This window comes from Mustela lutreola, chromosome 9 (genome assembly GCF_030435805.1).
Source record: "Mustela lutreola isolate mMusLut2 chromosome 9, mMusLut2.pri, whole genome shotgun sequence".
Classification (NCBI taxonomy): Eukaryota; Metazoa; Chordata; class Mammalia; order Carnivora; family Mustelidae; genus Mustela; species Mustela lutreola.
Window position 1 is genome coordinate 13,173,914 of NC_081298.1, and position 26,950 is coordinate 13,200,863.

General features: G+C 47.9%; 1 protein-coding gene across 20 annotated transcripts in view; it reads left to right on the forward strand.

Annotated features, from left to right (window-relative positions):
• The window catches only part of ZMYND8 (zinc finger MYND-type containing 8), a 139,848-nt gene that overhangs the window by 43,300 nt on the left and 69,598 nt on the right, over positions 1 to 26,950 (forward strand). For 12 of the 20 annotated variants that reach the window (XM_059132928.1, XM_059132947.1, XM_059132931.1 and 9 more), the window contains 4 exons: positions 8,756 to 8,904; positions 20,097 to 20,315; positions 23,289 to 23,402; positions 25,893 to 25,985. In XM_059132928.1, coding sequence (XP_058988911.1) covers positions 8,756 to 8,904; positions 20,097 to 20,315; positions 23,289 to 23,402; positions 25,893 to 25,985 — 575 coding nt within the window. Of the gene's footprint in view, positions 1 to 1,756; positions 1,881 to 7,243; positions 7,966 to 8,755; positions 8,905 to 20,096; positions 20,316 to 23,288; positions 23,403 to 25,892; positions 25,986 to 26,950 lie in introns of those variants that run through there. The other 8 variants (XM_059132929.1, XM_059132935.1, XM_059132932.1 and 5 more) reach the window with 3 other exon arrangements.

The following is a 26,950-nucleotide window of genomic DNA, read 5'->3' on the forward strand; positions in this document are numbered from 1 at the left end:
CGTGTCTCCTGGGGAGACCTGGTGAGAACCACTGCTCTCTGCTGTTCTGAATACCCAGGCCTCCTCCAGGCAGCTCCTGGGGAATGCCGGGACCATGTCCTGAGCTGCTTCCATGTGCTGGGTGCCTGGGAATGCAGAGGTGGGCCTTGGCATGGGGTGAGCTCCATGCTCTCTCATCGCCACTTAAACATATTTTACGTGGCCCAACCCATGGTCAGAAAGAACCAAAAGACGAGTCTGGCGTCTCCTGATTTCCGGGTGCGTTCCTCCAGGCCTTTGCAAACCCAGTTTCTTTCACTCGGGTCTATTTCTGGCCCTTTTTCACTTAGAGTTTGTTCCATGCCAGGACAGAAAGCCGAGATTTCTTCCTTCCATTTCACGGCTGCATGACGATTTTTTGCATTTCAGTCTGAAATCCTTGCTGAGTCAAAGGATCACCATGAGCTAACTGTCCCCTCTTCCCCCGGGGTCTTAGCACTTTCCCCAGTTTTGCCTGAGGTGCCCTTGCACGAGGCTAGCGCCAGGTGCCGCCGGGTGTCCAGCCGCCCCCGTTTTTTTCATCTGAGCCTCCTCACTTCCCTTCTCTCCCCTCAGCCCACTTGCCCACGTCAGCTGCCACAGACAAGAGTTGCCTTTTTATTTCTGAGCTGGCTCTCCGATGGCCGCGGCTCCCTGCCGCCATCTGAAAGCCACCCACCATCACCTGAGCTTTCTAGAAGCTGAGCTGCGCTGGGGGTGAGGGGTGGGGTGGGGACCAGGCTCAGCCCGGATAAAAAATGCAGACGGTCTGCGTCACCAGAGGAGCCCTCCCCGCGCGACCAGCTTCCTAGCAAAGGCCAAAGGCAGCCGGTTACTCCACACTTTTCTTTGTGGTGACTTGGCAGAGTTAAGGGCCTCAAACATGTACACACGTTGGACGCATGCAGCCTTTTGGGCCTGGGCCTGCTGCGGGGGTGGGTGGGGTGCAGTGGTTTCTGGCCTGAGGTTGGGCCCTGCCCCCCCCCCCACCCCACTTTGTGCAGTGTGAAAGGGCTTGGCATTCTTGAACCAGGAAATTGCTGTTGAGTTGTTGTCGGTTTTCCAGAAGGCCTCATCCCCCGGAGGGGGAGAAGGGGCTGGGTGATTGGAATTGCCTGTAGTTGTTGAGCGCAACACAGTGAATTCACTTGTAAATCAGCCTCTCTTCCCGGGCTGGCCGGCAATTTCAGCCCGGCGGGCCGAGTTTGGAGGCTTTCCTTTAACATGTGAATGTGCTTTCCCCCACCCCCCTCCCTTGTCTGCCTGATTTTCGGGGTGGGGACCGGGAGAGGGAGAAACACAGGGACACCGGGTAGTGGAGGGATGGCTTTCTCGGCCCCTAGGAGAGGCATATGAGAAGTAAAGTTAATTTGATAATTATTAAGGAAAAGAAAAAAAAAAAAAAGCTCAAAACACCTTCCCATTGTGAACCACCACACTCCCTTCTGGACTTGCCACTCCAGCCAGTGGGACAATGGCGATCTGCGGCATTTATTCCCACCCGGTGCAGTAAATGGCTCCTGGGTGAGTGCGCGAGGACTCTGGGCTTAGCGGAGCTGCTGGCTGTCGAGGGTGATAAATTAGAGCCGAGAGCCTGGGGACATGAAGGCGCGTCCCCTGCCTCAGACTGCCTCACTGCAGAGAGGTGAGGGTGACCTTCTCGCGCTGGGCCACCTAGTGCGTACAAGACAGGGGCTGGCCTGGTAAGTGGTGACTCTTAGCCTGTCCTCTTTGCTTCTTCCTCCTCCCCCTGGGAGAGGCTGCTGAGGATCCGGAAGCAGGAATGTCTGCCGTGGGAGAGCCTCAGTTCTCTTTGAAAGAGAGGGGAGGGCCTCTGAGCAGCAGAGCTTTCTCAATGGCAGGTAAGCGCCCCTTCCCAGGGTTCCTTGCCCCTCGCTTGCTTTGCCTCCGAGGTCCTCGGGATCCCTGCGACAGTGACAGTTCCCCTCATGTTGAGAATGACCCTTTTGTTCCATGGCCTCATTCCCATCCAGCCCTTCTTTTCCTGGTCCGGGTGAGAAGTTCACATTCCCAGGCAGGGAGGCCTTGGAGAAGCCCTGCTGTCCTGGAGGAGGCTGTGTAGGCCCCTCGGGCAGGCTGTAGCCTGTCTCCAGGGGGTGCGGTTCTAGACACTCCGAGAGTGAACGGATTACTCGTTTTCGTTCCTGGGTTCCTCGTGGCTTGGGAATTATCTGCTGCAAGAAAAACGCTGCCCCCTTCTCGTCCCCATAACTTCGCTCCCCGTTTCTCATTTCTGCTCTGGGCCCGAGGGAAATTCCAGGCTCTGCTTTCATGATGATATACTTACTGGCTGGAGAAGGCTCTCCAGTTCCTGGGGATCAGAGGCCTGCATGGGTACCTGCTCTCTGTCCTTGGGCACCACGCTAACATAATAAGCTGAGCTGCGCTTTGCCATTTCTGGGAGAGCGGCAAGTGGTCTTGCTGGCAGTGGGCTCTGCAGAGGGCTGGCAGGGACCGGGAGTGCTGTCTGCGCGCGCCCTCGGGAGCCCGAGCCGGCGCAGGCCTCTGCTGCCCGACCGTGCCTTCGCAGCTCCGGGAGGCCAGCCCGACTGCTCACACTCTGATGGAAATGGAGAAGCCATGTCCTGGGCTCGGTCCTGTCTCCACGTTTCCAGAACTCTGACCTTCACAGGCGCTTCTGAGGAGACTAGGCCTGGTTTTGCAATGGGAGGGGTGGGGAAGGAGGTGAAGAGGAGGAGGAGGAGGAGGAGGGATGATTGTTGGTTTGAAAAAAACATCTATCCTTCTTGGAGTGCTACTCTTTGCGGGCATTATGCTGAGAGCCTCCCAGGACTAGACTCACTTAATCCTTTTGTAATTCCTTAAGGTGCCCTGATCTCCATTCTGCCAAAGGACAGAGGCACAGAGAGGTTAAGTAGCTTCCTTGAGCTGCACTGCTGGGACCCGGTTTCTCTGAACGTGCGGTCCAACTTCCGGGTGGGGTGGCCAGCTGTCCCGTGTTGTGTGAGACTGTCCGTTTCCTTTGTGGCCCACAAGGCCCGTTTGTTGAGTGGCTTTCTCTTCATTCAGGCCCGGCAGGCTCTCCGTCCACATCATGAAGGACATTTAACGCCCACAGAGACACGCCAGAGGGCTGATCCTCCTGGGGAAGCGCCTGGCAGTTCAGCGGGGGCCCTTTCCCTCTCCCGAGGAGACAATTCCCTGTCATGGTGTGTCATTTCCCAGACTCTGGAGAATGTCAAAGGCGGTGACTCAGGTGCCGGATGTGGGTGGGGGTTGGGGTGCCGCCGTGGCCCAGTCTGGCAGGCCTGGATGGAGAATGGAAGGGGGACGTGGGGGGAGAGGGGCGCCGCGGGAGCGGAAATGACCTCGCAGGCCCCCTGCCCCCACCCAGCCGTTCTGTGGTCTGGGCCTCCGGGTGGTGCCACCATGGCGAGGTGAATGCAGTTCCTGGGGAATTCAACCACCCTGCCAAGAAGCCCCAGGCCGCTCCCTGCAGTTGTGAGGGAAAAAGGCCCATGAGAGTGTGCTGGGAAACGTAGACCCTGTGTGAGGAGGCCATCTTCTCCGTGTGAGGCCCTGTGTGAGCCTCCTAGTCCCATCACCTGGGTTCAAATCCCAGCCGCCTGGCCTCTTGTGTCCTCTTGGGCAAGTGACTTAGAGGGAAGTACACCAAAGGGATTTTGAACCAGGCCCCCTACATTGTATGTAATAAGAGAAAGCCTCAGCTGTTAATACTTGTGGCTCAGGAAAGCTAAAAGCCTGGGTTATCTTGAAGTTCCGGTGTCGCTTAGGTCAGGGGACATCTCGGAGGGGCTGAGTGGGATTATTTCTGGCAGTTCACGAGACACAGGTTGGAGAAGGATCTCATCAAATGCCTGGTTCCTAATACCCCGTAGGCCTTCCCATATTATTAAGATTTCACTGAAATGTCACAAGAGGGGAAAGTTCTGCTGTTTCCTGCTCCATGCCAAGCTGTTCTCCTGAGTCACCGCTCTGTCCTTTGCCTGGAGGAGCTGTCCTCCCTTGCCTATGTTAACTCCTTCAGAACCAGACTTATTTTGAGGGAGAGGGGGTAGGAGGCAGAGCGGGTCCCTGGTGGGCCTGTCCCATAGTGGAATGGCGCCAGGCCCTGCTGCCTTACAGAAAGGACTTTCAGATCTAGGCTGAGCCATTTCCCTGGTGATTCAGTCCACGGTGGCTGTTGTCAGCCTTCCAAGTTTATAGAGGAGATGCATTTAGCAATAAATCCTCGTCAGAATTAAATCATTAAAGAAGGGGGAAAAAAAACTTGACTCAGCTTTCTGGAAAAGGTCCTACACAGGCGGCTTTGTTGCCATGGCTACAGCAAAGCCCACGCCCACCATTCTGTCACCACCCAAGGCCTAGGAGTGGTCTGGTTTCTAACTCAGAATGCTGACTTCCGAAGGTCTGTGAAGCCAGTTGGTGTTTCTCGCTTTTGTCCTCCAGAGCCTCGCGGAAAGCCTCTGCCTTTGACAGATGTGTCTTGCTTGGGTCCTGTTCCACTCTTGCCCCTTGGACGCAGCCGCCGGTCTCTCATTAGCTCTGGAGGGAGTCGGTGTGTTTGTAGCCAGGAACAGAACTGAGGTTTTTGTGGTTTGCTGGGATTAGAAGGTTGGGGTCCTCTCCTGTACGGGCAGCCTTTGGTCAGAGCCCTCCTCGCTGAGCAGGACTCCAGTTTCCCCTTTGGTTTCCTGCTGGGCTTGGACAAAATGCTGTCTCTGGCTCAAATTGCTTCTGTGTGTATTTCTCCCCTCTCTCCGCTGGAATTAATGAATTTCAAAGTTCAGAAGGGACCTTAAGGTCGTCTGGTTGTGTAGTTTTAATCTTTAGTGTTGATGACTCACTTAGGTAGAGGAGGCGTGGCCTACCAGAAGTTGCCTCCTTGTACAGAACCGTGGCATGTGGTTTGTGGGTCCCGGGAACACGTTCACGGACTGCACAGGAGAAGTTCAGCCTGGTCTCTTTTTCCCTTCTCCCATTTTGTAGATGGAGCCTGGCGTTTTCTCCTGTGTTCGCTGTCTTTATTCTCCTGCTGTGCCTCCTTGCCCAGCTTCTGTTCCCTTAGCCCCAGGCCAAGCCCTCAGGTGGCATTGGGGCAGGAGAGGAGGTGGGTTTTACCAGTAGTGAATCCTGTTCCACACGAGTGAGAAAGAGCTTCGAATGCCTTCCCCTAACACACATTCTAGAGCATCTGAAACCAGTGTGCTCCCTAATTCCTTGGAGGGCTCCTTAAACCACAGATGGCCAGGTTTTCCTCTATAGAGTTTCTGATTTATAGCTCTGATGTAGGGCCTGAGAATGTGCATTTCTTACAAATTCCCAGGTGCCACTGCTGCTAGTGTGGAGACTGCTTCCTGGGATCCATCGTCCCAGGGGGTTCTCAGCTACTGGCAGGTAACTTAGATGCTCAAGGAGGGGCTGCTGTCCTTTCTGGCTCCCAAAGGCTGTGTTAAGTGTTGGCTATGCTGTGTGGATCATCTGCCTTGTTCTCCTGTTCTAGCCCAGTGATTCTTCAGGAGGCTGGTACCACCCCTCTCTGAGTGCTTGGGAAGGACGTGGGGGTGCCTTTCGTTGTCAGTGTGTTTGGGGGCGCTGCTGGCGGTGAGTAGGAGGATGCCCAGGTGGTCCTTGCAACGAGGAAAGCTGTCTCTTCCAAAATCAGTGTGCTCCATTAACAAACATGGAAAGACACGAGTTGTTTTTGTCCTGAATGTGCCCTTAACTTTTCTGCTGATATGTTTTTGCTCATGTCCTTTCCTCTTTAAAATATCCTCAGTGGCTCCTGGGTGGCTTAGTCTGTTGGGCATCTGACCCTTGACTTCGAATCAGGTCATGATCTCTGGGTCATGAGATGGAGCCCTTTGTCGAGCCCCACTTCAAGCCTCATGTCACCCCCCACCACCCTGCCTGTGCTCTTTCTCTCAAATAAGTAAATCTTTGAAATAAAGAAGTGAATAAAATACCTATCCTCAAATGAAACAAAATGTAACAAGTATCAAAAGTGTTGCCTAGTTAGTTGCTTTCAGTGTTGTCTGGTCAAGGTGCCATTTCTTCTGGGATGCATCTCCTTGGGGCCCCCAAAACACCTTTCTGTTTTTTTGTTTTTTGTTTTTTTAAATTCTTTTTAATAGGCTCCACTACCCAGTGTGGAGTCCAGCATGGGGCTTGAACTTCAGACCTTGATCTCAAGACCTGAGCTGAGATCAAGAGTTAGACCCTTAAGCAGCTGAGCCACCCAGGCGCCCAACCAAAACACCCTTCTTAATCACACATCCTCTGACATTTGAGCAGGGTTATTTGGGTTTTCCAGCTCTACGCTGAACAAATCCCAGACTGCAGTCCCCAAGCCCATGGTGGTGGGTCCCAGCTTTGTCCATCCGGTGACATTGTTTTTCCTGAATCAGGCCTTCCGTCATTTGCTCGTTCCTGGCTTTGGTTTGTACCTGCTGCCTTTTTGCATGCTCCTGAACTTCCTAAATGCCTCACTTTAAATTTATTTTGATAAAGTCATCTACACTCATGATAAATACAGTTTACAAGGGTACACAGTGAAAATGATCCCTCCCCTTTCTCCTGCATGTTTCCCTACCCCCGGGCAGCCGCTCGTCCCAGTTGAGAACTCCGTAGTAGTTTTGTGTTCATCTGGGAATGTTCTAGGCTTGTGCAAAGTTCGATTTCTAACGTTGTTTTTTGGAGGGTGTGCGTGTCAGTCTTTTAATGGCGCTCAGTGTGTCCTGCTCTTTTGCCTGATGCAGAAGCTCGCAGATAGTCATGGATCTGTTTGCATAGAGGTGCCTCCTTATTCTTAATGGCTGGGGAATATTCGACTCTATGGGGGGGGAGGCGCCTGGCTGGCTCAGTTGATAGAGCATGTGGCCCTTGATATCTAGGTTGTGAGTTCAAGCCCCACGTTGGGCAGGAGATTATGTAAAAAAATGAAATGAAGAAAGAATATTCTAGTGTGTGCCTATGGTATGTTATTAGACCAGTCTTCGATTTGTGGACATGGTCGTTATTTCCAGATGGGGATACAACACTCGGTGTCTCATTTGAATCACCTTAGGGGTGCTTTGCTTCCTGTGACTGTATCCGTAGCATGCATTTCTAGGTGGAGGAAGTGAGCCTTCACCGATGAGGGCGGAGAGGGGTAAGGACCTCTGCTGGGCACGAGCGAGAGGAGGCTCTCTCTAGGGGAGCGCCAGGTCCAGGCTCTGCCTTTTCGGGAAGTTTTCCTGTTAAACTTGCTGAGCAGTGACCCAACTGAGCTGAAGCTCCTGTGCTGTAGCATTTGGAGATTTTCCTTCTTACACCCTAGGGTTGTTCCCCATGTGCCTCGGGGCCATCCCTTCAGGTTCTCTGGGCCTCCACGTGTGTTATGATCCTCCGAACTCTGGGGTCTGTCTCCCTCAAGGTGCCTGTGGTTAGCATTTCATTTCCTCAGGGGGCTGTGTGTCAGTGCAGCACCCGGAACACTTGTTCGGGGTTTTTCTGAAGTTGCCCGGTGAGACGGGAACGTTCCATCCTGTGGATCAGCTTTTGCCGAAGTCGTTCACGGTCTCCTTTAATGAGCCTGCTTGGAAGATGGTCTTTCAGGCAGAAGGAGACCCCTAGGAGGCCTTGCACGTGTCTGTACTGGGCTGTGTTCATCTGCCCAGGGGCCCCTGTCCACACGCAGAGGCTGGTGACGCACGGCGCGTCCCGCATGCTGGGGCTTGCCTGTGAGTTAAAACTGGAGGAGGCACATCGTCAGTTTCGCGTTGGGGATAGTCGTCCTTCTGGATTCCACATCCCACCCCATCCCCTGTGCTCTCGCGTAGCTGTCTTTCCTTGTGCCTGTAACTTCTCTTTCTCAGAATGTAAGGCACACCACCCTGGGCCCTTACTTCGTCCCGACGCTAATGAGACAGCCGGAGGGCATGGAGTGGACCCAAGGCCTTGCAGGTGAAGATGGGGTGCTGGTGGAAGTCTCTGGGCTTAAATGAGACGCTGGGAGAGTAAAAATGGGAGGGAATGAATCGGCAAGGGTTGGTGGGCTGGCGCATCACAGAGGAGAAACCAGGAGAATGTCCTTTGTGTCTGACCCCTTTGGAGGAAAGTCCCAAACAAGCACACCACCATCACTGTTGTTGTCTTTCACAAAGAAGTATGTATGCCTTTGATTTCTGGAAGTGTGTGGCCTTTCTGGGCTGTCCTTCCTGGTTTCCTGGCTGTTGCCATCAGGCATGGGTACAGGAGAAATACTTCTTTGGGATGAGGATGGTACTAGGGTCTCTGTGACACAACTCACGGTCAGCAGGGACACTGTAGAGAAGGGTGGGGATTTTGGCAAAATGGTGAGTACATTTCCAACTAAATAAATGGCTCACCGGTTGATACACAGAGCAGTCTGGGACCATAAGGCCACGCAGGCCCCAATTTGTGTGTGTTTTGTTTTGTTAAGAAAAGCCAGAAGTCTAGGTGATTATGTGAAGTTTCTCAATTTTTTTTTACGATAGCAGTGAATTAAAATTTTAACAAAAATGGTATGCAGACTGAAGAAAGAGTGTGTGACTTTTGAGACCGTTAACCAAAAGGATGGAGGGAGTGTATTCTAGGAAGATGAACGAATGAACACTACAACGGCATTGGGTCTGGGGTCGGAATGTCTCGTGTCCCACACACCCTCTCCCTGGGGGGCCTCGGCCTCCCTGATGACTGCTTTAAAATACGTGGTCCTGTGTGTCTCTTTCAGATCCTGGCTCCACAGAGAGAACAGCCCAGAAAAGAAAATTCCCCAGCCCTCCGCATTCTTCCAATGGCCACTCGCCACAGGACACATCCACAAGCCCCATTAAAAAGAAAAAGAAACCCGGCTTACTGAACAATAACAATAAGGAGCAGGTAAAGGGCCGCTGGGAATGGCGTCCACACCAGCAGGACAAAGGCGGTAGTGAGCAGTGCTGTAGCTTTCCGGGTGTTTCTGACAGCCTGTGTTCTTGGCATTTAACAAGCTGCCTTGCTCCAGCTGTCATTTGTATAAGACAAGAAGGGCAGTTCCAAATGGGTTTGTGTAGAAATTTCCAGTGGCTTTTCCAGATCTGTTTTGGGGACAGGGCAGTGACCCAGATGAGCTGAAGATACTGTGCTATAGGATTTGGGGATTTTCCTTGGATTTCTTAACTTAACACTCTAGGGCTGTTTTCCCCAGGTGGCCTGAAAAGTTTTTCCTGCTAGGCCATTTCGGTAGAATGGGGCTGAGGCAGGCTCTCCCCTCCTGGTCTCAGCTTTCTCATCTGTAAAATAACAGGTTTAGGTCTGTGGTAACGCAGCTGCTGGCTCTACCCATTGTCTACTGTCCTCTTTGGTAATTGGTCACCATTTCCTCTCACTGCGCATCACCCCTGGGGCGATCAGAGTCTTTTTCTGGAACCCGTCCACCTGCAGCCGACACCTCTCAGCCAGATAGGAACATCCATTAGCTGTCTTAGATCTTAAGAGACTTAGCTTTAAAATTCTCTGATGCAGGCTCAATACTCTTCTGATATAAAAAAAATGGTAGATGCTTTAGTGGTCCACAACATCAGATCTCCTGGCCCTGGAGGAAGCAGAATGCCCCAGTGGTTCTGGGAGCATTTCGGTAGGAATTCCTCGGGATGCCTTCATGCATCTCGTGCATTACGGTGTGCCAGAGTGGGCCCTGGGGATCGGAGGTTGAATAAAACAAGGTTGTCGCTTTCCTGGGAAGAACCTAGCAATGGTTAAATGTCCAGAACTGGGAGAGGGGTGCATTTCTGCACACTAATCTATTTCCATGCTCAAAATTATATAGCGAAATGCCAGCGCTGCCTTTGCGGTGTGGCCGTGGACAAGTTAACCTCTTCGTGCCTGGTTGGCCTAGCCACTGGAATGGGAGGAATGGGATTTCACGGGGTGTGGTGATGAAATGAGCGACACATGTCAGTCGTAATAATAAAAACAAAGCCAGGCTCGATCCCAAGTGGAATAATCACACGAGCTTGGTGTGAAGTAATGAAACGGCAGCCACAGAGATGTTCTAGATCTGTGCTGTTGTGTGTAATCGCCACAAGCCACCTGTGGCCATTGAACACCTGCAGATGGCAAATGTGACCCAGGGACTGGGTTTTTATTTTTATTTTTTTCCTTTCTTTTTTCTTTTTTTAACCAAAAAAATAAGTTTTTATTTAAATTCCAGTTAATATCGAGCGCAGTGTCAGTTTCAGGCATACAGTGTGGTGGTTCAACACTTCCCTGCAACGCCCAGTACTCCTCACAGTACGTGCACTTGACTTCATCCCCACCCCCCACCGCCCCTCTGGTCACCAGCAGTTTGTTCTCTCTAGTTAAGAGTCTGTTTCTTGGAGGAACTGAATTTTTAATTTAATTTTAATTTGTTGACTGCCTGTGGCTTACAGCTACTGTGTCGGATAGTAAAGGTCTAATGAGATGGGAATCCCGTTAAAAGAGAAGAAATGGGTCCTGAATAAATGTCTCAGGGATTGAGAAGCACATGCAATGTGCTGGTGATAATAATACTAAGAGGCGTGGGTTGGCCATGTGCCACTTCTTGTTTTAAGGCATTTTTCTGAGCTCCTGTTTGTAATAATCCCGTGGGAAAGGGCTGCATTGTGACCATTTTACAGATGAAAACACGGAGGTTCAGAGAAGTTAAGGTGTCTCCTCGGCCTCAGAAGCTGCTTCGGTCTGGCTTGAAGCACTGATGACGCATCCCTGTCACCCAGAAGCCATCCCATAGCTGCTGGCAGTGAAGACTAAGCAACACAGACGGGTGCCTGGGGGCTCAGTTGCTTGAGCATCTGACTCTTGATTTTTGGCTCAGGTCATGATCTCAAGGCGCCTGAGGTTGAGCCCTGCCTCGGGCTCCACACTGGGCTGGATCCTAGAAGAGATTTTCTCCCTTCAAAAAAGAAAAGAAAAGAAAAGAAAAAAATAAGAAGAGAAAGAAACAGGAAGGCCACAGATAATCCCCAAACTTTAACTTAGCTAATAATTTAACTTCCTGGGCAAACTCTCCCTTACCAGGTACCAGGAAGGCACGAGGCGGAGTGTCCGGTCTTTGCAGAAAGCCTTCTCCTTTGGCCTCTCCCTGTGTGTGCTCACGTGAATCACACTTTTTGGAGTGTGGCTTGTACCTCTCTTTCTGGAAGCGGATCTCCTTGGGGAGTCCATGCATTTTCTTCTCCCGTCCCCATCCATGTGTTAGGACCATTTCTGTAACATTGAAGGCTCATGACCTCAGGGACACATTTTTCAGTCCGTGTCCCCTTCCAGACTGGCAGCTTCCAGAAAGTGGCCAGTGTTTGGTGGGTGCTGTCACAACGGTGGGGGGTTGGGGTTGCTTCTCGTGAATACATAGCACACTCTGGGTTTGGAAAAGATGGGACTGGGAGGGGCTGGACATGGGGCACGATTACGCTCCTCAATAATTTGTCATCCTCAGTATTGATAGAAGAGTTTATGGGACTGTTGCACAGGGGAAATGCCTTCGGGTCCTAGAGATCTGGCTCTTTCTAGCCCCACTGTGTCTGGGAGACTCAGTGTGGGACCCTGTCAGTTGCTTGCCCATCTTTGAGATTTAGTTATCTTGTAAAATAGGGGTTTGGGCTGGAAACATCAAAAGGCTGATTGTAGGTTTGTTTTTCAGCCTAAAACTCCCTGGGGCCAAACAGTCAGGAGTTGGCAGAGGATAAACGGGCTTCACTGCAAAGAAGTGACGTTCCTGACCCTTGACCCCATAATTCATTCTAGTACATAATATTTGCACTGTAGCAGCAGCCTCTCTCCTGTAACAGTCTGTTTTTCCTTAAGGGGAACTTAAATCCCTTAAAAAAAATTTCTTCTGGACACTTTCCTTTTCCTCTTTCTTTCTTCTAGAATTTTATAGCATTACTAAATTATGGAATTAAAAGCAAATTGTAGGTCTGTAAGTGCTGGGTTTTACCAGTAGTGTAATTTCTTATTCACCACCATTTGAAGATCATGAGATTTCAAGTAACAACTTATATTTTTGGGTTCTTACAGAAACTCAGAAAAATCCAGCAATAGTTGGAGTGGAGTAGAGCCTGCCCCTTTATTTTCTTAAATTTTTAAAAATTATTTTTACTAACATATAATGTATTATTTGCCCCAGGGGTACTGGTCTGTGAGTCATCAGGCTTACACATTTCATAGCACTGTAGCACATAACCTCCCCAGTGTCCATAACCCAGTCACCCTCTCCCTAGCCCCCAACCCCCAGCAACCCTCTGTTTGTTTCTTGAGATTAAGAGTTTCTTCTGGTTTGTCTCCCTCCCAATCCCATCTTGTTTCAAGATTTCCTTCCCTAACACCGCCCCCCTCAAATTCCTCATATCAGGGAGATCATATGATAATTGTCTTTACCTGATTGACTTAATTTCGCTCAGCCTAATACCCTTTAGTTCCATCCATGTTTTTGCAAATGGCAAGATTTCATTTCTTTTGCTGAGCCTGCCCGTTAGACACCGGGTGTTCTAGTTTTCCACCTTCCCCAACCCTCCCCATTGTCAAACTCTGTTTGCTTTGCTTATTCCTACTGATTCCGGCTCTTTCAGGCTTTCAGGTGCCTTTGAATTTCGGCGTATATCAATATGCTTCCCTCCTCTTCTCATTTTCTTTAATTTATTTTTTGTGTTCAAAAAAGGGATAAAGCTGGGCGCCTGGGTGGCTCAGTGGGTTAAGCTGCTGCCTTCGGCTCAGGTCATGATCTCAGGGTCCTGGGATCGAGTTCCGCATCGGGCTCTCTGCTCAGCAGGGAGCCTGCTTCCTCCTCTCTCTCTGCCTGCCTCTCTGCCTACTTGTGATCTCTCTGTCAAATAAATAAATAAAATCTTTAAAAAAAAAAAAAGGGATAAAGCTTTTCTTGGCTTATAAAAACAAGCAAACACCCCCCCCCCCCATTTTTCCTTTTTTGGTAGACTTTTTTACTACCAAATGGAGATAGGGGTTGAATTTTTTTTTTTAAAGATTTTATTTATTTATTTGACAGACAGAGATCACAAGTAGGCAGAGAGAGACGGGGGTGGGGGGTGGGGTGGGGAAAGCAGGCTCCCAGCTGAGCAGAGAGCCCTATGCGGGGTTTGATCTCAGGACCCTGGGATCATGACCTGAGCTGAAGGGAGAGGCTTTAACCCATTGAGCCGCCCAGGTGCCTCCAGGAGTTGAATTTTTAAGGTTGGACCTTATTTCATCCATTTTTCATATATTAGGAATTCAGTAATTTTTAGGGGAGTTGTAAGAAGAACCTTAAAACACACTTTGTTTTTTGGAAAAACAAGTATTTAAGGCTTATAATTACTATTATTATTTTAAAGATTTCATTTATTTATTGGACAGAGAGAGCGACAGCAAGCAGGGGGAGTAGCAGACAGGGAGAAGGAGAACACGCTTCTCGCCAAGCAGGGAGCCTGATGCAGGGCTCAGTCCCAGGACCCTGGGATTATGACCCAAGACAAAGGCTGATACCCAACTGATGGGGCCACCCACATGCCCCTGTAATTAATTTTTTAAAAAAATTTTATTAATTTATTTGACAGGCAGAGATCACAGGTAGGCAGAGAGAGAGGTGGAAGCAGGCTCCCTGCTGAGAGGAGAGCCCGATGCGGGGCCCGATCTCAGGACCCTGAGATCATGACCTGAGCCAAAGACAGAGGCCCAACCCACTGAGCCACCCAGACGCCTGCCCTATAATTTTTTTGAAAAAGATTTTATTTATATATTTGAGAGAGAGAGAGCATGTATGTGCAAGTGGGGGGGTGGGGAGGGGCAGCGGGAGAGGGAAAAGCAGACTCCCTTGATGCGGGACTCCATCCCGGGACCCCTGATATCATGACCTGAGTCGAAGGCAGATGCTTAACTGACTGAGCCACCAGGAGCCGCTACAATTACCTTTTTTTTTTTTTTTAAACATTTTATTTATTTATTTGACAGACAGATCACAAGTAGGCAGAGAGAGAAAGGAGGAAAGGAAGCAGGCTCCCTGCTGAGCAGAGAGCCCAATGTGGGGCTCGATCCCAGGACCCTGGGATCATGACCTGAGCTGAAAGCAGAGGCTTTAACCCACTGAGCCACCCAGGCACCCCTACAGTTAGTTTTAAATAGCCTTTTGGTCTAGTGGTTTCACTCTGTAGGAAAGGTTTGAAAACTTGGAGGTGCTTTTTCTTGGGATTGGGCTGGGGAGAGACAGCCTAAAGCCTGGAAGGACACTCCTGGCGTTTTGTGGAAGATCAGGTTGCCAGATACCCTGCGGTATCCGAAGAATGTATCTTTCTGCGAATGACTTTAGGACCTTCACTGCAAAATAGCCACTCTAATTTTTGGTTCTTGGGACATTTGACTAGGAAGATTCCCTTCTGAAAGGTTTTACCCCTCCTTCCCATCATTAAAGGCTTGAGAATCTGTTAACAGATTGGGTGGCCATAGGTATACTTTCGATCAAAGAGGGAAAAGGAATGATGGGGCTTCCCCTCACTGCCTTTGAGTATAGGATGAGCTAGATAAGTGGGTGAGCTAGGTCTTACTTGTCAGGCCCGTGCATTGTCTTAACAACTAAAAAATACTCACAGAAGTTCCTTGTTGGGCTGGGGTAGTGTATTAACAGTGGGGACAGCTGAGGGGGGTCTAGGCTTGCTGGCTTCTTCCTGAGCTCTGGCCGCACTGGGGGTGTGTGTTTGCCTCGCTGTCTCCATCACTGGAGCTGAGCGGGGGCTGCCCCTTAAGATGGGCCCCGAGTTCTGCTGCTCGCTGTTGTCTCGCCAACGTCCCGGCTAAATGCCAGCGACATTGCTCACACTGCAGGGCTGGGCAGTTTTTCTTAGAGCAGAGACATATTTTGCAGCGTTGGTGCTTTAAGTGGAGAAGAACAAAGGCTGGAACCAGGATCGTTTTCATTTCATGTGTGTTACCTCTGTGGTCCATGTAAGAATTTGAGCTTGTGGTCCTCCCGTGTCTCCCACATGCACCCCGTGCTCACCCCCACCAGAGGACCCGGTCTCTGCTTTACGCAGACCAGGTGTCAGCTGACTACAGCCTGTGAGCCAGATGCCGCCAGAGCCTGGTTTTGAAAATAAAGTTTTATTGGCACATAGCCATATTCTTTCATTTACATATTGTCTGTGGTTGCTCTTTTGCTACTGTGGCCGACTTGAGTCCTTGTAATAGAGACCACATGACCTGCAAAGCCTTCAGCTATTTGCCTCTTTTTTTTGTTGTTGTTTATAAAGATTTTCTTTACTTAGTTAAGAGTCACAGGAAGAGAGAACCTAGGCGGAGAGAGGGAGAAGCAGACTTCCTGCTGGGCAGGGAGCTCCACATAGGGCTCGATCCCAGGATCCTGAGATCATGACCTGAGCCAAAGGCAGAGGCTTTAACCCACTGAGCCATCCAGGCACCCCAGGTTTTTCCTTTTTTAAATGTCCCATATTTGTTATCGGACTATTTTTATGGAGCAGGAAATGCAAGTGGCCCATGAGGCAGATCTCTGATGGATGCGGAGGTTACCAGGCGGCTGGTTCTGAGCCACAGCAATGTTGCTTCAAGAAAGAGGGAACAGGAGTGCCTGTTCCCTCTTTCTTGAGTCCCACATGGGCGGGGGGGAGGGGGTCTCTGCTCAGCGGGGAGCCTGCTTCCCTTCCTCTCTCTCTGCCTGCCTCTCTGCCTACTTGTGATCTCTCTCTGTCAAATAAATAAATAAAATCTTTAAAAAAAGAGGGCAGCCTGGCCCGCACCCCTCAGGACTTCCCACCAGGAGCACCCACTCCCACCAGGTGTGGGGTGAGGGCAAGGACAAGGGGGGGCGGGGCTTAACGGCAGACGTGGCAGGAGGGACCTGGGTTGCCAGTCAGGAAGATTGGCTGGCCTGTTCGATTCTTCCAGTTTCGTTTAGATCGGCTCTTCCTGTCCTATTATTAACTTGCTGAAAGGAAGTCAGGCACTGAACTATGGCTTACTGCATTGTTGCAAAAGCCACGAAAGTATTCTGGAAGACCTCACTCAGGTTAGAAATAGATCCTGCTTGCTTGACATGTGGAGAATTCTCTTTCCGTTTGAGGATCTCCTCCTCTTCCTTCCACACCTCGCCTCCCTCTTCTTTCTTGACCTCCTCTTGGTCGTCTTCCTGCTCCCCTCCTTAAAACTCCCCTTCAACCTTTTCTTCTGCCCCAAATGCACCAAGAATTTCCTAGGCAGAGAGGGGACCCTGAATATCGGTGGTTCTCAACCAAGGGCAGTTTTGCTCCCTAGGGACATTTGGCAATATCTGAAGACTTTTTTTTTTTTTTTGTTTGTTTGTTTGTTTTGTTTTAAAGATCTTATTTATTTTTTTGATACAGAGAGAGATCACAAGTAGGCAGAGAGGCAGGCAGAGAGAGAAGGGGAAGCAGACTCCCTCCCAAGCAGAGATCCCAACGCGGGGCTCCATCCCAGGACCCTGAGATCACGACCCAAGCTGAAGGTGGCGACTTAACCCACTGAGCCACCCAGGCGCCCCTGGAGACATTTTTGATCATCATAGTTGTGTGGATGGAGGGACACTCCGGGCATCTAGCTACAGATGCTGCCACACATTGCTGTAGTGCGCAAGATGGCCCCTTCCCTCAAAGAATTTTCTGCCCTGAACAACAGTAGTGTGAAGGTCAGAGCCCCCTCTCTGCCCCCTGCCATGTTCTCCTTTTATGTCCCCTTCTGTGGTATTTCTAGTTGTTTTCCTAATTTTCAGATTCCTCCACCCCCCCTCACAGCGCTTTGTGTGAAAGAAGTTATTTTGACCTACAGAGAATGTTCTCTGAGAGGATCACGTCATCATGAGGGTCTCTCCTCACCTCACATTGTCTTACATAGGGCATCAGGGCGAGGAAAAGTTGGGTTGTTATAACCTAGTGTTGTCATCTGTCAAGTGAGACCAGTAGGGTCTATCCTGAGTCCCTCTCTGAGGAGTTGTCAGGATAAAATGAAGAGAATGTATGAGAGTATGTTGAACACTTGGGGAGAAAATTGTAATGGTGTTACTCCCTGGAAACCCAAGTATAGAGCCTGTATCTGAACTGAACCAGGGAAATAACTGGGCTCAGGAATTAGGCAGTTGCCCTTAAAAGTCTTAGTTGTGGGGCGCCTGGGTGGTTCAGTCAGTTAAGTGTCTGCCTTCCGCTCAGGTCATGATCCCAGGATCCAGCCCCGCATCAGGCTCCCCGCTCAGTGGAGAGCCTGCTTCTCCCCCACCCCCTGCCTGCCGCTCTGCCTGCTTGTGCTCTCTCTGTCAAATTAATAAAATCTTTAAAAAACGAAAAAAAGGTCTCTGTTGTTTTCCTAGTAGAAATGAGAGTAGGGAGACTTTGAACGATGGATTAACAAGGATCTGCTAAGGAAGCATCTGGGAGGCGTGATCCAAAGGAGTGTAGAAATCGCAAGCATTTCGAGAACCTTAAAACCTCATAAAAATCAGGAACAAGACCTGATTGCTTGTAATCTTGACCATTCTTTCCCATTATCCTTGGGGGGGGGTGCCCCAGGATAAAATAAGGGCCCCATTAAAATAAAAGAGAAAAGAAAAGGAGTGTTTATTTATTTATTTATTTATCAGAGAGAGAGAGGGCGGGAGAGAGCGAGCACAGGCAGACAGAGTGGCAGGCAGAGGCAGAGGGAGAAGCAGGCTCCCTGCTGAGCAAGGAGCCTGATGTGGGACTCGATCCCAGGACGCTGGGATCATGACCTGAGCCGAAGGCAGCTGCTTAACCAACTGAGCCACCCAGGCGTCCCTGGAGTGTAAAAATACTAGAGAAGAACAGACAAAACCGATGTTGCTTAGAGCAGGTCTTTTTAATCAATAAGATGTTAGAGCTGTATATACCGGAGGTCAGGCTTAAAAAGTCTAACCACATTTCTAGGTACCAACAATGACTACTTAGAAAATGGAATAGAGAAAGATCCCATTCGTAGTGTCAACAGAAATTAGGCAGCTGTAACCAACATATGAGATCTTTGAGGAGGAAACGGTAATGTTTTGCTGAAGGACAGGACAGGAAGAAAAGCTTACTGTCAAAAGATAGGTCCTGTGGTTGTGCCGGAGCCATTATCCATGGAATCAAGCTCAGAGAGGGTTGAGTAACTTTCTTAAAGTTGCACAGGCCAAGTCAAGAGCCCAGTGTGAGGCTTGAACCCAAAACCCAGAGATAGAGACCTGAGCTGAGAACAAGAATTATATGCTTGGGGTGCCTGGGTGGCTCAGTGGTTTAAGCCTCTGCCTTCGGCTCGGGTCATGATCCTGGGGTCCTGGGATCGAGCCCCGCATCGGGCTCTCTGCTCCGCGGGGAGCCTGCTTCCCTTCCTCTCTCTCTGCCTGCCTCTCTGCCTACTTGTGATCTCTCTCTGTCAAATAAATAAATAAAAATCTTTAAAAAAAAAAAAAAAGAATTATATGCTTAACTGGCCAAGCCACTCACTTGCTCCCAGAGTTTATTTTATTATTTTTTTAAGTTTTTTTTTTTTTTTTAAAGATTTATTTGTCAGAGAGAGAGCACAAGCAGGCAGAGTGGCACGCAGAGGCAGAGAGAGAAGCAGCCTCTCTGCTGGACAAGGAGACTGATACGGAACTCGATCCCATGACCCGAGTTGAAGGCAGTGGCTTACCTGACTGAGCCATCCAGGCATCCCTCTTTTCTTTAAAAAAAAAAAAAAAAAAAAAAAAATTATTTATTTTATATATTTGAGAGAGACGGAGGGGCAGAAGGAGTAGGAGAGAGAATCTCAAGCAGACTCCACGCCAAGTGTGGAGCCCAGTGCTAGGCTCGATCCCATGATGCTGGGATCATGACCTGAGCTGAAATGAAGAGTGGGATCCTTAACCGACGGAGCTACCCAGGTGCCCGCCCTCAGCCTCAGAATTAATACTTTCTTTCCTTTTCCTTTCCTTTCCCTCCCCACTTTCCTTTCCTTTTTCAGATTTTATTTATTTGAGAGAGAGAGTGAGCGAGATAGAGCACAAGCCAGGGCGGGGAGAGGCAGAGGGAGAAGCAGACTCCCTGCTGAGCAGAGAACCAGAAGCCTGGGATTATGACCTGAGCCAAAGGCAGACGCATAACCAACTGAGCCACCCAGGCAGCCCCAGAATTTTTTAAGAGTACTTCTTAAATCTTCTATTTGTTACTGATTTCCAGTAGGTATTTTCCTGATGATTTTCTTTTGAGTGATCTTAGGCGTTCGGAATGTGGGTTTGCTGGATTCTATAATGTATCATTAGGGAAACATTTTTCTTGATATTCTGGAGCAGGAAGGGGTTTTGCTTCCCATGAATTGGCCGCTTCTGTCATCTTTCTGCTATTGGTGATTCTGAATAGGAGATCTAGCACCTCTGCAAATATGAGGACCTATCTTGTTGAAGATTATGGCTTCAGGAAGCCTCTGGTTGGCTCAGATACTTTATGCGTTGGGCGTAAAGTAAAAAAAAAAAATGCTTTTTTTTGGTGGGGGGAGGGGTGTGACTCAAATCCAATTGACTTATTCTCCAAGAGCCTGTTGAAATAATCCTGGGGTGAATTCCCATAGTTTTGTTGGCTTTGTTTTGGCTTCATTTGTTGGTCTATCGGTAATGGCAGCACTGTGTTCAATGCATATGTTCTATCATCCCATCGACTCCCAACCCAAATACCACGGTGTTAGGTATTATCATCCCCATTTTACAGATGAGAGAGTTGAAGCTGAGAGGTGGAGATTTGCCCAGGGTCATGCAGCTGGTAGAGCTAAAATTTGAACCTGGGTATGCCTGGGTTATAGCCATTGTATTATTCTGCTGGTGCAGCCTCTGAAATCTTAGACACCAGCTTTTCAATCCATAGGTTCTGAAAATAGAGGGAGAGGAAATAAAAATGTGTAGTATGTAATGACCTCTAGACTGTGTATTTAGTAGAGTAACCCAAGCTAGCTTGTTAAGGGATGTGTGGAATGCTGTGATGTTCTTTTGTTGTTATTGATGTATTTGTTCAAATTCCTTTTGAGAATGCACATTTGTTTTGAAACCAAACCTGTCTTTCTTGCCTACATTTCAGTCAGAACTAAGACATGGTCCGTTTTACTATATGAAGCAGCCACTCACCACAGACCCTGTTGATGTTGTACCGCAGGATGGACGGAATGATTTCTACTGCTGGGTTTGTCACCGGGAAGGCCAAGTCCTTTGCTGTGAGCTCTGTCCCCGGGTTTATCACGCTAAGTGTCTGAGACTGACATCGGAACCAGAGGGGGACTGGTTTTGTCCTGAATGTGAGGTTAGTTCCTGACGAATGAATGCATTATCTGCTTCATTTCCTTTCCTTTCTCTTTCTTCCTTTCATTTTAAATTTTTCGAATAATCCAGATTCGGGGGAAAAAGAAGGCATTTCTTGCCCTCCACTTGCTCTATCCTGGCCATCCCCTTTTGGGACCAGCTTTGGCGGGGGCCTGAGCGTCGCTGCTCTCGCAAAGGCCGTTGGACTGAGTGTTGGTTCTCTTTCTTCCTGGGTCTTTGGATCACTCTGGGATCTGCAGCCTTCTCTGATTCTGCTGTAACGAACATTTCAGAAGTCCGCTTAAGAGCTATTAACCGTTCACGTATTCTGAGACGATCGCATGCTGGGTTTCCTCTTCTTGGATGCTGTCTCCTGCTTGCACCGTTGAATCATCAGTGGGAGCTGGGCTGAGAAGACCAGCTTGGGTTGGTTGCTTCGTGTGTTCATCATCTGATGCTTCCATTCATGCTACAACCGTTTCTCGAGTGCCCCGGAGGCACTAGGGACCAGGCCTTGAACAGAAAGGGATATGCGTGACCTGCTATTCAGGAGAAGAGGACCAAAACCAAATAAAATGAATTGGAGAGGAGGAATTGGGAGTAAAGCGGGGGGAAGGTGTTTCCGTTTCAGGTGAAGCGGACCAGGATCGCCTCAGGAAGACTTGAGAAGCACGCTCTGCTGCCTTCCAGCCAGGAGGCAGCAGGCACAGCCTGAGTAGAACCATGCTGGCTTGATGAAGAACATGTGTCTTTTGTAGGAAAGCCTGACCATTTTCCTTTATTAAAACAATTATTCCCGTTTCCACAATTCTGAGGCATCTTCCATTCTTGGTGACTTCCAGTGACGACGCTTTTGCACGATGCTGCAAATGATGTCATCTGCGCAGTCATTTAATGGGGAATGGCACTTGGATTCGAAGGTCTGTTAGAACTGGGTCTCACACAAGGAAGCTTTTTGTGTACAAAATGGAACGTTCTCCTTGATGTCTTTCGTGAGGAAAGGAAGCAGGCTATAGGATGGTGTCTTTGGTGCTGCTTTTGTGTTGGGAAAGGAGAAAAATAAGAACTTCATGAAAAGAGATGAGACATCACATCGATATGATGACATTTTAGTGGTGTTCTGCCCCTAAAATTGAGGAAGATGGCCGCCAGTGCTCTGGGATACTCGAAGGAGAGATGGATAGGTGCCCCTTTGTTCAGCGATGCCCTCTGGTTGCAGAGTTTCGCCTGATTCCACTACTGTTGGTGTGGTCCATGGAACCTTCCTCAGTTTCCTTTGGTCTTGACCCAACTTTCCCACTTGTTGAGTAATTTTGCAGAAACGACAGTGGCTTTTGCCGCTGCAAGTACAGCTCTTGAGGGTTGTGGTGGGAACAGTAGGGATTTATTCTCCTGTGTAGAAAGAACCCAGAGGCAGGGCCAAGCCAGAGTTTGTGCACAGCCCGACCCTTTCTGTTTCATTGTGGAGGCAATGTGTGTCCCCTCCCACACCCCTTGGCCATAAGGTGGCTGCTGGGGTTCTTATCACTTGTGCCTAGACAAAAATCCCTCTATGAGGAGGAGTGTTTCTCTTTACAACCCTTTATTATCAAGCAGAAGGACCTTGCCCTACAGCCTTCTGCTGATTCTGTCCTTGGCCTCATTGTTCAGCACCGGACCTGTCTTCATGCAAAAAAATCTTGAAAATGCCTCTCTGGCAATTTCAGTTTATTTCATGGGAACTGGGCACTGCTGGCTGGGAGGGAAAGGATCAGGGATGGAGCAGAGGTGAAAGTGGTTGCCGTGGATAGCTACCTAGAAGCGAACAGCAGTTCAGACAAACAGGTTTGGATGCTGTCTCCTGCTTGCACCGTTGAATCATCGGTGGGAGCTGGGCTGAGAAGACCAGCTTGGGTTGGTTGCTTCGTGTGTTCATCATCTGATCGTGTCTAAGGTTTAAGGCCTCAAATGTCTTCCAAGTGTGCATTGGTAGTGCAGGCACCTGGCTAGCTGTCTCAGGCTCGGGAAGCTAAGCGGTTAGGGACGTGTGTCGTGTACTGTTTGCAGCCTCTGAGCCACTCCTGTGTTGCCCTTTTCCTCGACAACCAACCAGACACATCCGAAAGTTCTTTTTGGAGGATCCAGAGCTATGAAGGATGGAAACTAAATCAAGATTAATTGGAGAAAACTTCTCTCAGCTCTCCCTACACAGATGGTTAAGGAGTGTTTCCTGACATCATCAGGCTTTGCTATTTTGGTGTTGCTACATAAGGAGTCTGAAGTTCTGGGATATGGTAGCAGATTGACATAGCAGAGTCTGGTTTCAGACATTTCTCTGGGCCTCTTCTTTGATGGGAATTTCCCTTTCAGAATGACATTTCCCATGGAGACAGACAGCGAGACGATGCATCTTGTGTCATTTGCCAGAATGTCCTGAGTGGGTTCACATCCGTGGTGACAGAATGAAGTCACATTTATATTTAGTTCTCTACCATCCCTTGGATTCTTTCTGCGGGGAAGACTGTCCTTTTCCATCAGTGATGTCACTGAGTTAATGCCCTGTTGGTTTCCTGAAAGGTAGCCCAGAATGCTGAGAGGATCAAGTTAAGCGAATGATTCATTGTGTGCGGAGATCACCCTAAAGCCATTAGTGGTCTTTCCTTTCACATCCCATTCTTGGAACCCACAGCTGTAATCCTGACGATTTTTCAGGTTCCTGCTCACCGCCTCCTTTCTCAGGTTATGTCATCTTTGTGAGCAAAAAACATTTCCAGATAAGGTCATCATCTGTGGATTACTGGGTCTCTTCATTTTTATCCACTGACCCAATGTATGGGCAAGCTGGATTGGAGTCTTTCTCCAGCGAAACAACTAGTCTCGTTTGAATGGGAGAGACTTTTTATTATGAGCTGGTTTGAAAAGTAGGAGGAAAGGGAACTTTGTACAGGGATAGTAACTTTCTTCTAACTGAAATTTGTGTGATTTTGACTTGTAGAAGATTACAGTAGCAGAATGCATCGAGACTCAGAGTAAAGCCATGACCATGCTCACCATCGAACAGTTATCCTACCTGCTCAAGTTTGCCATTCAGAAAATGAAACAGCCAGGGGTAAGAAGAAAGTTCCTCTTGGTATAAGTGTAAATGGAAAATAGTGACTTTTGTTCTTCTCTGTTAACGTTCTTGTTCTGAGTAGTCTTTGCTTTCCAGACACCTGTGCATACTCTTTGGGTCTTTTTATGTGCCTGGCTCAAATACCTAAAAATTAAATAGAAAGTACAATGACATTCAGTTAATTCTCTGTAGCGAGCACTGCATGTTCCCGACGAGTTTACCTGGGGAATGACATGCAGTAGAAAGTTGGCGGGGATTTAAAATTCTGATTGGTTGTGAAATGAAACCTCCAGACCCCGTTGGGTAAGGAGCTCCTGTGCTGCTTCCCTTGGGAAGTAGTACATTCCATTTCAGTGAGACAGCAGAGTACAGCCCGATTTGTTGGTAATCAAAGTGTGATGGAACCTCCAAGTGCAGTTCAACCAGTGAGACTCCCATAAAGGGTGAGATTCGGTTCATTCCTTCAATTTTGAAGTAGGATTTGATGGACAGCCTTTGCCTCTTAAAGGAAATCCAGATGAGAAAGTAAGGCTGCCATATTTAGCTTGCACGCCCTGGTTCCTAGTGGTTACCCGCCCCAGAGTCCTGGGCACATCACAGTCATGGTGGTTTTAGTTTTTTTGGTGACCTTTTCTAGGAGGATGACCGTAAAATGCCTCATTCTTAAAAAGAATATGGTGTGACCATATAATCAACATGTTACAACATTCTTTGTGCAGACCAGTCTAGAGAAACTTTAAGGGTAGGGTTTTCCCTTTCCCCATTTGCACAGAGGGAGAATATGAGCTAGTGGTGACCCTTTGTTAAACTCTCCAGAGTCTGCTTTCTATGTCAAGGGAATATGCAGCCCTGTAGAACCTCCAGGGTATCGAGTAGACACTGGCTTAATTTCTTAAAAATTACAAAACCAAAAAACAAAAACCACAAGCTTTTGTTTAGAGATTATATTCTGAAATTTGATACCATGAAAATAATTCAGAGCATGCCAATTGGGTGTTGCTAAATCGGGAATCTATTTGTCTCTGTAACAAAATCTCCGTCAATGGAAGCAGAAGCATGGATAGCCTCAGTTTGGAAAGAAAAACAACTTTTTTTTTTAAACTGCAGTCTTTTCTTTTTCATATTGAGTGACAAGGAGTTACTTCCTGCTTTTCCATAGGCTAAATTATTTCTGCTGAAACTGTTGCACAAAAAGAACAGATTCATGTAGGGTTGTCAACACTGCAGACTTAAAAACCAAAGAGAAAAATCGAAGAAGGCCTTAATTTCTCACATAAATTGTTTGATATAAAATCAATCGGGGCAGAAAGTTGCCGATGATATTGAAGCATCTTTGTAACTTGCAGTGGCCACACACTGTCCTTCTGAGTAGAAGAGGGCTCCACTGACAACAAGTGGTAGCCCTTTCAGATGCCTTGCTTGGCTGTCATTTGGTTTTTTATTTCTTTCTTTCTTTCTTTTTTTTTTTTTTTTTTAAAGATTTTATTCATTTATTTGACAGACAGAAATCACAAGTAGGGAGAGAGGCAGGCAGAGAGAGGGGAAGGCAAGCAGTCTCCCCGTCGAGCAGAGAGCCGATGTGGGGCTCGATCCCAGGACTCTGAGATCATGACCTGAGCCGAAGGCAGAGGCTTTAACCCATTGAGCCACCCAGGTGCCCTCATTTGGTGTTTAATTAAATATTTTAGGTAATAATTGATTTATTGATTGATTTTGAGATTTATTCTTTTTTTAAATTTTTTATTTTTATTTTATTTTTTTTTGAGATTTATTCTTAAGTAATCTCTACACCCAATGTGAGATCGAGAGTTGCACGCTTTACCTAATGAGCCAGCCAGATGCCCCAACTACAAATCTTGCAGATTTTTAAATATTGATGAGTAAAAACCATCCATCAACAAACTGGGCCTTGCACTTTGAGCTGATTCATGCAAGCATGGTGCAAAGTGAAAAATTTTGACATGGTCTCTGTGTTGAATATTTGCTTCTCGAAGGAAGAGCAAAAATCTCACTTGTCTGAATTTTCCCCCTAAGTGTAAAATATCTGTTGGCACTAAGGGGGAACTTCATTAAGTGTGTTATCTCTGGGTATGGCCACGTTTTACTGTCCATTTGTTTTGGTTATGGGTGTTTGCAGGATAATAATAAGCCTTATTCAGAGTTCAGGTCAAAGTAGCTGATGGTCTGTTGTTCTTGTGGATCTTGATAGAGCAGAACTGGAACTGTTACTGGGATATATTTTGAAAATGATACAAATAACAAAGTAGGATCCCCCCCCACCATGATTATTGTTAACCAGGCAGAACTAGAAGGTGAACCAGCTTAGTACTCCCCAAGGTCCTTCTTTGTGGAAACCACTAGAATTTTATTGTCTGAAAAGTTGTCTCCATTTTGGAAGTACTTTGTTACTGTTAATGCTTTGTTTTCTACAGTAATGATGGGTTTGTGTCTCTGTGTGTGTGTGTGTGTCCATATTTTCTTTTATAGACAGATGCATTCCAGAAGCCTGTTCCCTTGGAACAGCATCCTGACTATGCGGAATACATCTTCCATCCTATGGACCTTTGTACATTGGAAAAGGTTGGCCTCCATCAGAGAACCTCACCATTGTAGCCACAGTTACCGAGATGACTAAAGACCCTCCCTCACTTCTTGGGCCCCATCTCAAGTTAGATGGTTTCTCTACCTTTCCTCCGTACCCTTTTGATTTGGATGGAAGAACTCTTGATCCCTTAACTTCTGTAACATTCTTCCAAGGATTGTAATGGAGTGTTGAATTCCACTGATTAGCTCCAAATATTACTTCTGCTGCTGATTGTCTGAAAAATTGACCTGAAAAAGTCACACTTCTACGAATCAGTGATTTGATTGATTTGAGCTTTACCTCCTCTTTTCTTTCTCTCAGAGGTGCTAATGAGGGCAGCAGGAAGGAGAAAAGAGAAAATTAAGTGTTTGGGAAACCTTCAGATTGCTGATAAAGATGTGGCTTCCTAGAACTTACTCTACTGTTACGGATATGTCTTTAATGCCTGAAGGTGCTTTTAAAAGTTCAGGCTACAATTCCATCCTGAAAATTACACTTGGAACATGTTAGATTGTGCATATCACCCTGGTGCTAATTTTCAAATTTTTGGCATGAGACACACGGGTAATGAAAAGCACGGATGAGGAGAACACCTTATATTGTCTTTTTTGCTGGCCCCCAAATGCTGAATGAAACCTGCTTTGAAAAATTGCACACACCCTCATGGTTTTCAAGAAAAGAAGGCATTCAAAAAAGAAGGGGTTGGAATCCTAGCTTCACAGATTAATAGCATTGGAACTTTGCACAAGTTCCTTGGCATACCCACACCTCAATATCCTTGTCTGTAACGTGGTGATGATAGTAAGTGTGTCATTGCATTCTTAGTCACAAGGCTTCTGTGAGGCTGTTACAATGAATAAAAACCATGTCAGTTATTAAAATATCCTGGTTTCTTGAAAGGGGTTGCTTGATAAATGACAGCTGCTGTAAGAGGAAACAATTCAGGTTAGCGATGAATTCA